The sequence below is a fragment of the Amphibalanus amphitrite genome, unplaced genomic scaffold (assembly GCF_019059575.1).
Source record: "Amphibalanus amphitrite isolate SeventyFive unplaced genomic scaffold, NRLGWU_Aamphi_draft 000223F_arrow, whole genome shotgun sequence".
Taxonomy (NCBI): Eukaryota; Metazoa; Arthropoda; class Thecostraca; order Balanomorpha; family Balanidae; genus Amphibalanus; species Amphibalanus amphitrite.
In genome coordinates this window covers 171,491-186,158 of record NW_024881718.1, presented here as the reverse complement: position 1 = coordinate 186,158, position 14,668 = coordinate 171,491, and the positions used below count along the sequence as shown (strand labels likewise).

Below are 14,668 nucleotides of genomic sequence, written 5' to 3'. Positions count from 1 at the left end.
TCATACTCGGTGACTTTTTCTAAACATTCATTGCACACATTTTGACAAAAAAAAAGTTGCCGGGTCAGGTCAGGTCAGGTCACCAGAGGTGGTTTGGTGACCCCACCTCAGAAAAGTTTGCAATCACGCCAGAGCTAGAGTTTTGACCGATCAATTTCTTCTCTTCAGGTTTTAGTTAGGGTACCAGTATGTGCAATTTGTATATCTCTGAATTTTCATATCTGTGACCTGAGGTCAGGCCAGACTCGTGACCTTTACATTGCAAGCCTATGGGAAAATATTGAAACGCCTCCTGCTTCGTGTAAACGAGTCAAAACCACCCAATTCTTTCAGTATTATGGAAGATTATCTCATCGGTGATGATCCTGGTGCCGCTAATTGACAGGGGCACCGCAAAAGGTCATCTGAGGTCATGTGACGTCATAAATCGTTTTTTTCTGTCAATAAATCACGACATGGTGGTGCTAAAGACTTGTAAGTGGTACCAAACTGCTCGCCTGGTCAAGGCGCGTCGTTTGGTATGCACATGCAGCATGACAATACCCCACAACCTCATTGATGAATGACCTGACCTTGACCTTAGGTCAAATTTCAAATTGACCTGTGAAGGTCATCACATACTTATTTCGCATCGCCTCGGCGAGAGCAACAAAAAATGTATCGGTTTTATGTCTCTATGTTTCTTAGTTTAAAAGTTATATAGGTAACTAATTCCAAAACATTTTATCGTTGATGACCTCTGGTGACCTCAATATTGACCTGACCTGAAAATGTTTTATGTAAAAGTTGTAGATCTTTAAACGACCTATCAAACGCCGTTTGCCGTTTGTCGCTGCGATGTGTAGTTTTTGAGATCTGAAGGGGGGCCGAATCGGCCCCCCCGCCAGTTTCTTGTCCCGGCGGAGACCGCCAGGAATAGGGTTAAGACCTTGCCCCTTTCGGGCTTCAGTCGGTGTTCGATCATAAAATCTGCAATGTCTGACCTCATTCCGCGGCTTATCTTAGGCGGATCTGAAATGTTCCTTGCACATAAAAAACAACAGTAACAAAACTAAAATTAGCACCGTGGTGATCGTGGAGATAGTCTGGATTGTTTGTTTGGTAAACTTTTAGTGAAATTTCCTCATTATTCTACATGATTGGTTTAACTGCGTGGCCCCCCCCCCCCCCCCAGTGACGCGATTTCAGTTCCACTTGGGGGGGGGGGGGGGCTGCAGCATTACTGGAGGGGCCGCGGCCCCCCAGTTAACATGTTAACCCGCGCCCTGCTGGGGGGGGGGGGTGTTTGAACACCCCCCCCCCCTTGTGGTTTTTCGCGAATATCTCAAAAACAGCGGCGCGGAGCGCCGCCGTTTTTGGTACACCTTATCATACATCAATTCTACACATGTTGTGAGAATTTCAGACCAAGGTCATTCAAGGTCAGGTCACCAGGTCACTTGAAGTGACCTCACCTCATAAAAACTTTCAATGTCTGTCATAGCTACACCGAGTGACCGATCGCTTTGAAACTTTCAGCGATTGCTAAGGGCAATAGCATGTACAAAATGTTCATCTCAGAATTTTGATATCGATGACCTAAGGTCAGGTCAATTTTGCGACCTCCCCATTATAAGTCAATGGGAGAAAATTGAAATGAGCCTCTTTTGGATGAAAGACATTATAAACACTCCCAAACACCGAATTACAAGTGTTTTAGACACACTGAACTTGAAAATGGTGTCCGTGACCCTTGTTTATGCCCTGAGGTCATCTCAGGTCACGAATGGTATCTAACAGTTTTTCGCAAATAACTTTTGATAGAGGCATTCTAGAGCGATGAAAACGCCTTAGATGTGTTCAGCTCGACGATACGGATCGACTGATATGCAACATGACCCTTTCCGGTCAGGTCATGACCTTGACCTGAGGTCAAATTTTCAAGTTGACCCTTCAAGGTCAAGTTATAGTTCATTCGATGCGTCTTGACGAGAGGAACACGATGGCGGTAAAAGTAAGCTCGTACAAGGCTTGGGTCAAAAGTTATTGCAGAAAAACTGTTTTCGAAAAAATCGGCTATTTTTGCAGTTTTTGCCCCCTGCAGGCAAAACCGTTGACGTTAGGTCAAATCTGAGAGAATTACTCAGAAAGGGCGTTAATAGGGCTATCGAATGCGCTTTTCCGCGGCGCTGTAGCTCTATTGGTTCCCGAGTTATGCGTTGGCTTCTTGGAAATTTTCGACATTCGACCTGGAAATCGGCGAAATTTTGCCTTCAATGACCTCTGGTGACCTGACCTTTGCCCTGACCAAAAAATTGACCGAAGTGATTTCGTCATTATTTTTGACGCTCTTTCGAACGCCGCCTTCCGCGTATCGCTACGTGGCCCAGGAGCCGAGTTAGAGGGGGGGTGTTCAAACACCCCCCCCCCCCAGCAGGGCGTGGAAATCCAGGACCCCCAGCAGGGCGCGGGTTAATGGAGGCCCTGAGAAAATGACCTGATCGGAAAAGGTCATTTTGCAATCAGTAGATCCGTATTCTCGACCTGAACAAATCAAATGTGTTTTCATTGCTCTAGCATGTCTTCATAAAAAGTTATTGTAAAAAACTGTTCGGGCCTTTCATGACCTGATATGACCCCAGGGAAACAGAGGGGTCATGGTTATAATTTTTTGATTTAACGTGTCTATTTTACCTGTAACCCGATGTCTGAGTGTTTGGAATGACGTTCGTCCAAAAGAGTCGCCTTTCGATTTTCTCCCATTGACTCGTAATAGAGAGGGCGCAAAATTGACCTGACCGTAAGTCACCGATATCAAAACTCCGAGATAAACATTTTATACATTCTGCTAGTCGTTGAGTTGTAACCCGATGTGTGCATATTACTGCTACTGTTACCAGCCGCTTAAAGTTTCAAGGCGATCATACAGTCGGTGTAGCTATGACGAGCATTCAATTTTTGTTTCTTGGGTGAGGTTACTTACTTGTAATAATGTGAAATGCGTGTTTCCGGTGCGGAGCCGTTTGTGTGGCAAGTAACAGGTCGGTGACATGACGTACCTTTCCCCCAGCGGTGGACACCGCCTGGAACGGGGCGGAGTTTCGAGACATGCGGCTGGCCGGCATCACACTGGTCGTGTGCGGCTTCTTTCTGGTGCTGTTCCCCAGCGACTGGTCGGGCTACCTGGCCGCCCTAATACGGTGAGCTGTCGCACGACGCCAGCGCACAGTGCAGGCGATCCGGCCGGTGTAGCATTGCGAAACCTATCGACATTCAAAACATCCATGTTTTTGAAACTAGAGCTACAATATTTAGGAGGAAGATTCTTGAACGTCTAATGAGTAACTATTTTTAATATGAACTATACCTATATTTTTCAGAATTTGTGCTCTGTGGCGAGCTTGCAATTTGCCTTATTGCCGCCCGAATAACGCATGAATACTTTTGTGAATTGTGGGTAGGTCGAAATTTATGGCGATATGATTTGGATAAGACATTGAAATGGTGGTACCTTCGTAGAAAATTGTTTCCAGACCAGTTTGTTATTCAAACATTTATGCCCTACCCATTTATACATATATCATTAAACAGCCTAACCCTCGCCCGGCAAGGCCCTATGTGATGAATTAGCAATAAAAGCCGGTTCGTTATCGAGAAAGAATTGATTGATTTTACTTTATATTATCTCTTCGGCGGCGGCGACTCTCAACAACACGTGGCGGCGACACAATCACGGCGGCAGTCAGGGCGGAACTCAACCACGAGGACGAGACGGGGGCGAAATCAACTCGGTTTATACAGCGCAATGTGAAGGATCCAGGACGGGCTACCAGACAGAGGATACTTTAAAAGTTCGAAAGGAAACTAGTATAGGCACGGGGAGGATAAAGGAAAAGGGCTCGAACACACGACACCCTATTTCATAACGTGACCGGCTAGGGGTCACATACGACGCCCCAGTAGTCGTGCCCATGTCGTAAGTACTTAGAAACAAATTAATAGACTAGGTGGGCCACAAGACATCTCGCCTTGGTTTAAGTTGTGCCTGAAGACTCTAGGTAAATAGGGGGGGGGGTCTATTGTAAACACATTGCTAGAATGCCTTGTTGGTTTGGTGGGTGGAGTTGGTGCTACCCCCTGGTTTTTTCGTGATTGCTTGGAACCGTCTGGTGAAAGAAAGCTGAAAATTAAAGTATGTACCTGACCTCTGATTCAAAGCAAATCTAGCGACATCAACTTCATATTCAGGCAAGGTCAAGTCACTGGTCTAAGGTGTCACAAGCGAACGTCTTTACGATCCCAATGTATCGCAACTTTGCAAGGCATTCGGTGCCAGGGAGCACTGAAAACAAAATTACCCATGGGTGGTGAGTAAACTCATGAACCGGCGGTAATTTTAAACAACCTATTTGACTGCTCGAGGCGCCGGTAATGTAACTAGGCCTGCACCGGTCATTCCACCTCTCAATTGTGCGTTAACTCATGTCTCTTCACTCGTGTATTATGAGTTAACCGATTGTGAAAAACTCATGTACTCTTGGTAACTCATTTTGATTACTCATGATATGCGAGTATAGGCTTACTCATATTACACCGTTAATGAAGACACCACACGTTTGACTACATGAGGCGCTAGTAAATGTTACTAGCCCTGTAGCGGTCACATCACCAATGAGTTGCGGGTTAACTCTCGTTCCCTCACTCATACCACATGAGTTTACCGTTTGTGACGAATTCAAGCATTGCTATAGTAACTCATGCCATGCAACGATTGATACGCGAGTTAAATGTAACTCATAACATGATGGTCAAGTGAACACACCTATTAGATCGCTCTGCCGCCGGTTTTTCCACTCTGTCGACTCATCCCCTGGCGGTCAGCCTCACCCATGAGATGAGAGTCATAACATTAAAACATAAGGTTTATTAAAACAATGCATAGCATGCAGATAAACCACGACTACCTATTACATCATTGATCATATGAACAAGGGTGATGAACACAGCACGACGCTCATGCCCTTCCAGACATGAACTTGGCCTACACGCATGAAAAAGCGTTAACGCCATTTCTTTGCAAAACTACCCGGCAGAAACACAAACACAAAAAGAGACAGAAAGTCCCTAAAGTGCTGCCTCATGTCCCTCCCCGTGCACTCCTAAACGCAGCCGGTCATCGCCGCCCACTGCCTTGGGGGCGGCGACACATCGGTCTTCAGGATCACGGCACACATCTTAACTAACTAACAAAAAGGTAGCCGGCCGTGGCTGGGCGGTTGAACGACTGCGCAAACACTGTGAACGCGGCCCCCCACGTCAGCAGCTTGTTCACCTTTGCCGTTAGCTCCTTAACCCATTAGTGCCCAAGGTCCTTAAAGTGGTGTAAATTGTTTCATTTTTGCTGTATATACTTATCAGGAGTCACTGATTGCCTGTGATTTTTTGGAAAAAATTGGAGATATTTTTTACCTGTTTTTGGGGGTGGCAACATTTGTGACCAACGGGTCAATAAACACCATGAAATGGAATTTTAACCACTTTTTCTTACTTTTGTTTATAATAACGTCCAATCTTTCTGCGAAGACTTAAAATGTCAGCATCTGTAGTTGAGCACCTGTATTTTGCGTTATTACCACACACAAAATCCAACACAAGGTAAAAGATATTTGACCTGCTTTCTTTGATGTCGACAAGGTCACGCCCACTGCGCATTTTTGGGCTTGTTCAGATCATCAGCCATACGTAGGAATCCAACTGGTGCTGATGCCCCTCTTGATCTTCCGTGTGCTCATGGAGTGTGGTACACCTTCATGCACTTTGGGTGTAGTGGAACGGCGCACTTCTCGCAGGACATGTTGGTTCGGCTGTTGCACACCTTGCAACGGTGGAACCTGGTTTTGAGCTCTGCTGGCCAGTGATGTAGACCGTCGTAGCGGAGGTCTTCTGGTGCTTGGTGGCGGCCAGAGAAGCTTGCTGGAGGACGCGGCACCGTGTTCTTCTTGATGAGGACGTACGTGAGCTCCCGCAGGAAGGGAAGTTGCGGTCCCTTGGCATGCCGTTGAGACAGGAGCCAGGTGTTTGTCCGGGCAGCGTCAACTCCCCACTGGAAGAGCGGCCACCACCACTTCTTGCTGCGTATGGTACTGCGGTAGAGAGCAACACACTGATCAAACAGATCCACACCGCCCATGTGGGTGTTGTATGCATGAAGAGGACGGGGCATCTGTACAGCGATCCTGCCACCTTGCTTCTTCACATACCGGCTGGCGGTAACGAGCGGCTCCAGCGGCTCACAGTTCGTCGCCACCGTCACGACGCGATTGTCGTTCCACCGCACAACCAGGTTGTCACCGTCAGACAGCCACTCCATTGTCCCACGCTGCTTCTTCTCCAGCACCTTCTTGTCTGAAAATGGAGCGCCACCAAGCCTGTTTTCGCGGACGGTTCCACACCCGCCAAGACCCATGTCCGACAGCACGTCCAAGAGCTCGAGTGATGTGAACAGGTTGTCGAAGAATATAGCATGGCCTGGTGGGACGGCGCACTTGTTCAGCAGGCCCAGCACCACGTCAGCTCCCTTCCCCAGGCCCGTGTCAGCCAGTTGGGTGTCGGCCCCACAGTACGGTTCCGCATGATAGAGATATCCGGTGGAGGCTGCCAGACACCACAGTTTGTACCCGTATCTTACAGGTTTGCCCCTTATGAACTGCTTGGTGCTGTGCCGTCCATAGTACGGTACCATTGTCTCGTCAACGCTCAGGTTTCTGGTGAGAGCTGCCGTCTTGAATCCGGCGTTCAAGTGCTGGAAGTACGGACGTACCTTGTAGTATCTGTCCTTGCTGATGTTGCTGTTGTCCGCCAGGTGCAGATTCTGGAGAAGTTCAAGAAACCTGTTCCTAGGCATGAGCTCCTGTGCCCACACAGATGACACATCGTCCTTTGCAGACCACAGATGTTTCTTGTTGTGCGTCGTTCTATAGCCCGTCATCATCATCACACCGATGATTCCCAGCAGTTCCTCCATCGTCATGTTCAGTCGTCTTCCGTGTTGCGTCGCGTACAAGTTGCTCTGCTCCAGGATATTTTCCAGCAACTCTCTCGTGAACATCTTTTGGAACAGCTCACTTGGAGATGTGTCACCGACTTCTGAAGCATCGTTAGGGTCGCCAGCAGACAGTTCAACCCGAAATGTTGGTGGACGGTGCCTCCAGTTCCTGACCTTCTTCCTTTTAGGCCCTTTGACAGAGGTACATTGATCCGGCTCTTGTGTTGCAGAAGCAGCGACGTCACCTGATCCCTTTTCGTGTGTCCCATCGCGAGGAGCTGGAGACTGCTCCCCCGTCACTTCCGCTGATGTCCCCAGGACTCGGCGTGGGAGATGGGTTGTGTCACCAACGGTTTCGCCATCTGACTTGTCGGAGTCTTCGTCGGTATGGGCGTCATCTGCAACGAGAGAACCATTGACTCTGTAAGCTGCCCTAATTCCTCTATTACTCCTTTACTGCCAGACCTAATCACGAAAGGGATGCCTCGGGGTAAAAGCAAGACGTCTGCTGGGAATACAAGGGCTTTCCAGACCACCTTCGCTACGTTGATTTAGTAGTCAGCCGCAAGCTCGTTGATGTGAACCATGCCAGTCTTGCAACATCTTACCGTAATATACTTTGGTATATTTGTGTACGATATAATTGCTGCCACAGAAAATGGAACTCAGGAAGGCAGGGACCCCTCCCCCCAACCGTCCACAAAAACGTCACACTGACTAGAAGGCGCTGTTGCATAAACGTTAGCAAGGAAAACACTAATCATTAACCTTTGAATATGACAGGCTTAGGGTCATTTCACAATACTACTGGTAAAGTAAGTCAGGTAATGTGTAGTTTTGTATGTGAATTCGCACATAATTACGAGCTTAGACGCAAACATCGGTAGAAAAAAATTATCCGCAACCGACCCTCCTATAGTATAAGGCCGCCAGGACGATGTAGCTCTTTTACTCTGTCCACACGTGTAGAGAAGTGCGTAAACGTAAGTGCGACCCTGTATTTTATCAATCATTCTCCTCCCATCCAACAACAATGCTCACTCATTCACACTACGCTGTAATTATGCCCTACTTAGTATAGTCTGCCTACTACATATACCCCTTCTCATCCCCATTATCCACAATTTCCGAGAGCCCACTCACCCTTTTCGATGGGGGGCATGAGTATAACATCGATGTGGTCCTCGACATCTTCATCTTCAAGCCAGCTGTCACTCTCCAGAAGGTCCAATATCTCATTTGCCGTGAGCCTGAAATGTGAAAAAGTCATATTTATGTTGGGTTTCTGCCCGTTGGTCACATTTGTTGCCATACATTATTTGCACGTGTGCCAGACAAAACAAAAAGCAAATGGAGTGAAACTAATAATTACAGGTTCTAAATAGGTTTAAATTCCACCCATACGACGTGTGAGAAATGATTTTTCTGAGAAAATATGAGTTTACTTACGGTTTTTTTCGGACGCGGTCCGACCGAGCTCCAATCGGCGCCGACATCTTGCTGACAATGCCGAGATAGCGTCGCTTGTGAGGTTGCCATGCGCAAAATAGTACTGGGATCCTCCAGCTGGAAGATGCCTGAACGCGGGCGAAGTGGACCTTCCCAAAAGATGAAGCACATTTGACCGACAAAAAATCATTAACTTTGTGGTCACAAATGTGACCAACGGGCTCTAATGGGTTAAACTGCACTGCTGGCACGCCCTCTATGGCGTGGAAGTCGTCCGCCACATGAGGCCGTGGCTGCGGCGCCAATGTGAACACAACTTGGTGCTCTTTAGCACGGTGCAGAGAAGATGGTCGATCGCATCGTCTGCGACGGAAAAATTTACCTTCAGAAATCAAGGCCACGAACTGCAAACTTTAATTTGGTACAGTATGCCTCTCGCAATTTTAACCCACGTCTTGCTGGGGGAGGGGGAGGGTGTTTGAACACCCCTTCTGTGGATTTTCGCGAATATCTAAAAAAAAAACGGCGGCGCTCCGGGTCACCTAAAGTCAGGTCGCCAGGTCAAGCCAAGTGACCTCACTATTTAACCCGCGCCGGGCCGGTGCTCTGAGATTCCGCGCCGGGCTGGGGGGTGTCTGAACACCCCCCCTTCTAACTCGGCTCCTGGGCCACGTAGCGACACGCGGTAAGCGGCAATCGAAAGAATGTCCAAAATAAGGACGAAAACACTTCGGTCATTTTTTGGGTCAGGTCAAAGGTCAGGTCACCAGAGGTCACCAAAGGTCAAATGTTCACTATTTCAACATTTTGGAAACTGCCAACGGCTATCTCGGGACCCGATAGAGCTACAGCGCCGCGGAAAAGGGCATTCGATAGCCCTTTTACAGACCTTTCTGAATAATGTTCTCAGATTTGATCTCAGGTCAACGGTTTAGCCTCCAGAGGGCAAAAACTCCAAAAATAGCCGTTTTTACGAAAAACGTTTTTTCGGCAATAACTTTTGACTCAAAAGAGCCATGACATTACTTTTGCCACCATCGTGTTCCTCTCGTCGAGACGCGTCGAATGAACTATAATTTGACCTTGAAAGGTCAACTTGAAAATTTGACCTCAGGTCAAGGTCATGACCTGACTGGAAAAGGTCATGTTGCATATCAGTCGATCCGCAACGTCGAGCCGAACAAATCTAAGGCGTTTTCAGCGCTCTAGCACGTCTCTATCAGAAGTTATTAGCGAAAAACTGTTAGATTCTGTTCGTGACCTGAGATAACCTCGGGGACATAACGAGGGGTCACAGTTGCCATTTTCCGGTTCAGTGTGTCCATTTTACCTACATCTCGATGTTTGAGAGTGTCTAGAATAGCGTTCGTGCAAAACAAACGCTTTTCAATTTTCTCCCATTGACTTATAATGGAGAGGTCGCAAAATTGACCTGACCATAGGTCACCGATATCAAAATTCCGAGATAAACATTTTATAGATAATGTTGCTCTAATCAATCGCTGAAAGTTTCAAGGCAATCAATCAATCGGTGTAGCTATGACGAGCATTCTTATTTTTTTCTGAGGTGAGGTCACTTGGCGTGACCTGGTGACCTGACCTAAGGTGACCTGGGTCTGAAATTTTCACAACATGTGCGGAAACGATGCACGAACAGGTGTGCCAAAAACGGCGGCGCTCCGCGCCGCCGTTTTTGAGATATCTGCGAAAAACCGCAGGGGGGTGTTCAAACACCCCCGGCCCGGCGCGGGTTAAAAGTTATAAAGCCTACCATAGGTACACCCTAGTGACCGATTGCTTTGAAACTTGCAGCGATTGATAAGAGCAACAGTTTGTACAAAATGTATATCTTAGCATTTTGATGTCGATGGCCTAAGGTCAGGTGAATTTTGCGACCTCTCAGTTAAAGGTAAGTAAATTGGAGACAATCGAAAGGCGCCTCTTTTGGACGTAAGTCATATTGGCCGTAAGTTTTATTGGCCGTTTTCGCGACGGGCTACCCGGCGCATGCACCTAATTTGACCAAATCTGCACCTAATCTCTTTTACAGCAAATATCTGTATTTTATGAATTTATTTCAGTGTTTTCATCGATGATACTCTCTGATAATATGGTAAAGCAGGCATATAAGCAATTAGTGCAACCACACTTAACATGAAAATGGCACCCGTGACCCCGTTTTATGCCCCTGATGACATCTCAGGTCACGAATGGTATCTGACAGTTTTTCGCGAAGAACTTTTGATAGAGGCATAGAACGATGAAAACACCTTCGTTGTGTTCATCTCGACGAACGGATCAACTGATATGCAACCTGACCCTTATCGGTCAGGTCCTGACCTTGAACTGAGGTCAAATTTTTAAGTTAACCTTTCAATGTCACATAATAGTTTATTCAATGCGTCTTGCCGAGAGAAACACGATTTCGGTAAAAGAAAGTACGTGAAAGGCTTAAGTCAAAAGTTTTTGCTGAAAAACTTTCTGAAAAAATATATCTATTTTGGCAGTTTTTACCCCTCCCCCGCATGCAAAACCACTGACGGCAGGTCAAATCTGAGAGAATTAATCAGAAAGAGCGTTAATGGGCTATCAAAGGCGCTTTTCTGTGGTTTTGTAGCTCTATTAGTTTCCGAGCTATGCGTTGATCTGATCAAAATTTGAATGTTGTCAAGAAATTGAAAATATCAAAATTTAACCTGGAAATCGGTGAACTTTTGCATTCAATGACCTCTGGTGACCTGACCTTTGACCTGACCAAAAAAGTGACCGAAATAATTTCTTCCTTATTTTTGACGTCCTTTCGAACGCCGCCTTCGCCGTATCGCTACATGGCCCAGGAGCTAAGTTAAAAGGGGGGTTCAAACGTTTCCTCCCCCCCCCCAGCAGGGCCTGGAAATCCAGGAACTCCCGCGGGGTGCGGGTTAGAAGATGCTTGTGAGCATAACATTAAAATGTGTTTAGAGTAAATAGTGCTCGCATATATTACTTTGAAATTGACGATAAAAATGTGTTAATCATACTCAATGCCTATAGGTATTGAGTATCCACTGTAGTTTACTACAGTGGATATAACGATGAACTTCTATGATCTCTTATAAGAAGCACGAATGAAATTTCACATTTTTCTGCTCTTTTTTAAACACTTTCCGTGTAAGTGTATACGAGTATATCAAACTGTTAACAGGACGTTCATAAATGCATGAGCTTTTGGTACCTATTCGGTTACGGTTCCAACATTCCCGGGTAAATAAAATGTTGTTAACTTACCATCTGTGAGGCATCCAGCTGCTCTTTCACCTTCGCCATTGGCCACAATCGGGGTCATGGCTTCCCGGGAGAGTTCCAACTCGTTGGTGTCCTGCAAGTCGGCATTTTTTATCCGACTCAGCTCTTTCCAGACCTGAAAACAAAGGATTAATGACGCATGCTGAAGGACGACTATACCAGTAAGACGCCATCGATATTCGCATGGCCGGCTTAAATTCTTCTACTTCTTACTGCAGCGTCTGAAAAGTAACTGCCAATCCAGTTCCGTTATCGGTGGTCATGCAAATGCGATGTAACACTTAAGCACATCTGTTTTACAGTAGCATTAGTAACTCTCGCAATCCCTACCGTGCGGCGGACATGACCCTGGGGTTATGCATGCATTGTCGGTATAAGTACAGACTTGTGCCTCAGCCAAAAATCAAGATCCAAGATCCGCAAGATCCCATGCAATGTCAGGATTTCAGAATGCTGGATCTCCTTGATCTCATTGAAAAATATAATATAATTTTAGGATCCAAGATCCCCTGGATCGCACGTATAAATAACACTTTAGGATTCCGGACCCCACGTGAGAACGAAATGCCAGAGTTCAAATTTCCTGGATCCAACGTAAATGTCATGTCTGTAGACATAAAATTAAGCGTTAAGTTTGAACTTTAGGGCCAGCAAAGCAGGTTGTGCACAAAGACTTCTTAACCCTCGCCCGCACATGGGGGGGGGGGGGTGGTTGCCACCCCCCCAGGCAGTCTTTCTGCTCTGCACTCAACATTTTTAGAGCTAGAAGGCTGATTTTTCGTATAGCTGCTCGTCTATCCATTCTTGATGTCCACTGAAAATTTCAAGTTTCTGTGATTTTTGGTTTCGGAGATATGACCTTGTTTTTCAGGTCATGTCATGACCCAAATGGCCAATTCTCAACATCTTGCGTTTGCCATGGGCCTTGTGAGCTTCTGACACCCTGATTTCGGCCTTTTTTGCCAGTCTTACCTCCCACCTATCATGGAACATGTTGTTCGACGATGTACAGGGGTCAAGGTCAGGGTCAAGGTCAACCTAGGTCATCTAAGATAATTGCGTTTTAGGCAAGCTGAATTTACTTTTTGTGAAGTTTTTTGACTGCATTTTTGGTAAAAGCTTCTCAGATCATGATTTCATGTGATATGGACCCAAAAACAATCGGTGCACACATCAGTATACACACAGACACACACAGACATACAAACACATATAATTGACCTTGACCTAACTTGACCTGAAATGACCTCAGCAGCAAAATTCTGGTCGGATAGTGTGACAAAGAGGTTCTAGCTGGCTTGGCACCAGAAAACAGCATCGTCATCGGTATTTGATAAGCAGCGCACTTGATATCCAACGGTGACCCAAAACAGCAACATTTTTTAGTTTGACCTGACCTGGAAGGTTAATGACTGACCTGAGAAGGTAAAACTGGGTATCATTGGATTCGTCTCTTCCCAAAGAATCTTTTTTGTCTTTACTGCTAAGCTCTATCTCCAACAGGAACGAAATGGCGCGGGGGGGGGGTGGCAACCACCCCCCCATGTGCGTTCTAGGATGGGAAAATGGCATGTGCGGGCGAGGGTTAAACAACCTTGTACGCCTCGATAATGCAAAGCATTTTGAAATTTAGCAAGAAAAATGTGTTCTTAGAGACTAAATGTAGGATACAACATCCCCAGAATCAATCCACAGAGCAAAAATGTAAGATTCAAGATCGCCGGTATTCATCGACAAAAGAAACATGTTGGTTCAAGGACCAGCAGGGTCTCCAAAAAGTATTGATGAATTTATAATCAGATAGAAGAACTGCGCTCTTGGATCCTGTGGATCGAATCATTTTCGGATATTGGCCCGGCCTAGTCTGTCGGTAACAAAGGCAAGGGAAACAAAATACACATGAGGGCGGGTGCAAAATAACTCAAGATGAGCTTCAGAAAGAAAACTGACTCTGAGAGCCGGTGAAGGCGCGTCTGCAGTTGCACGAACCAAACCACCTGACTCACTGCATAGGATCGCTAATTTACAACGCATCAGACCATGTACAATGATTCATGTTATCTATGACAATGTACATACTTCGTTTTCATCGACGACGGATGGTGGCCATCGGGATTTTCCTCTTGACGATGAGGTGTCGCCTCTCTGAGAAAGTGGCCTCCATGGCACCGTCCAGCTGAGGAGATGAGAACATCATGATAGAATCAATTCGACCATGCCTGGTATCTAGATCTCACTCTTAAGGGGTGCAGGAGTGGGCTTTTAGAAGAAGCACTTGGGGTGCTCATTTTTAGAAGGATTCGGCCAAATGATTCAATTACAAGTCGTTTATTACAAAAATACTAGATGAACTACGAGGAAGATAAAAAACATGATGAAAAGCTGACCTAGCCTTACCTTATAACCTACTAACTAGACCTTACAACCTAAATAGGTACCTACAATCTACCAGCATACATCTTACAACAAACAACCTTCCACATGCCTACCACTCGAACTTCATTTGCACATATACCACCTATCCTAACCTATAGATGTTTGCACCAGGGTTTGAGCATTAGGGGCTGGCAGAAATAGATGCTATAGGCAAAGGCTTAAAGAAAATACTTGATGTTTAATTATTCTGTTAGGCTTCACGCTGGCAAAGCTGCCCGTAGAATAACAGGTTAGGTTTCACCGTAGGGGCATGTTGAGCATGACTGATATGATATTCCACATTTTGATGGATATTATGAACCCCTCAAAAAGGCTTTCATGTTAAAGACAATACATAACTAGGAGGGTCAACCAACCCACAGGACAACCCAAGGTATCAGTAGTGTTGTGTGAGTGCACATGTAGGTACATTTTCAATGAAAATATGCATTTTGCACTTAAACATACCTACAGGCAATAAAATACGTAACATTT

The 14,668-nt window shown here is 46.0% G+C and overlaps 2 protein-coding genes and 1 long non-coding RNA gene across 4 annotated transcripts in view; 1 reads left to right on the top strand and 2 right to left on the bottom strand.

Annotated features, from left to right (window-relative positions):
• LOC122385559 (putative thiamine transporter SLC35F3) overlaps positions 1-14,668 on the top strand; it is a 183,724-nt gene that overhangs the window by 150,050 nt on the left and 19,006 nt on the right. The window contains exon 9 of the mRNA XM_043373907.1: positions 3,050-3,179. Within this exon, the coding sequence (XP_043229842.1) occupies positions 3,050-3,179 (130 nt within the window). The remainder of the gene's footprint in view (positions 1-3,049; positions 3,180-14,668) is intronic.
• LOC122385558 (piggyBac transposable element-derived protein 3-like) lies at positions 5,667-8,378 on the bottom strand. Its single transcript, XM_043373906.1, has 2 exons — positions 8,168-8,378; positions 5,667-7,422 (listed from the first exon to the last, which is right to left on the bottom strand). The coding sequence occupies exons 1-2, from the start codon at positions 8,334-8,336 to the stop codon at positions 5,768-5,770; spliced, it is 1,824 nt and encodes a 607-aa protein (XP_043229841.1). The 5' UTR covers positions 8,337-8,378; the 3' UTR covers positions 5,667-5,767.
• LOC122385560 lies at positions 8,756-14,180 on the bottom strand. Of its 2 annotated transcripts, XR_006257216.1 has the most exons (4): positions 14,156-14,180; positions 13,838-13,934; positions 11,741-11,873; positions 8,756-8,836 (listed from the first exon to the last, which is right to left on the bottom strand). It is a non-coding gene; the product is annotated as an uncharacterized LOC122385560 (long non-coding RNA). The 2 variants fall into 2 exon arrangements; XR_006257215.1 differs by lacking the exon at positions 14,156-14,180 and having other exon boundaries at positions 13,838-13,971.

Bases quoted from the DNA above. Each gene is read 5' to 3' on its own strand.
- LOC122385558 (XM_043373906.1), bottom strand. From the start codon at position 8,336: ATGGCAACAAATGTGACCAACGGGCAGAAACCCAACATAAATATGACT. The intron at 7,423-8,167 runs GTGAGTGGGCTC...CTCTCGTTGCAG, and splicing joins CATGCCCCCCATCGAAAAGG to ATGACGCCCATACCGACGAA.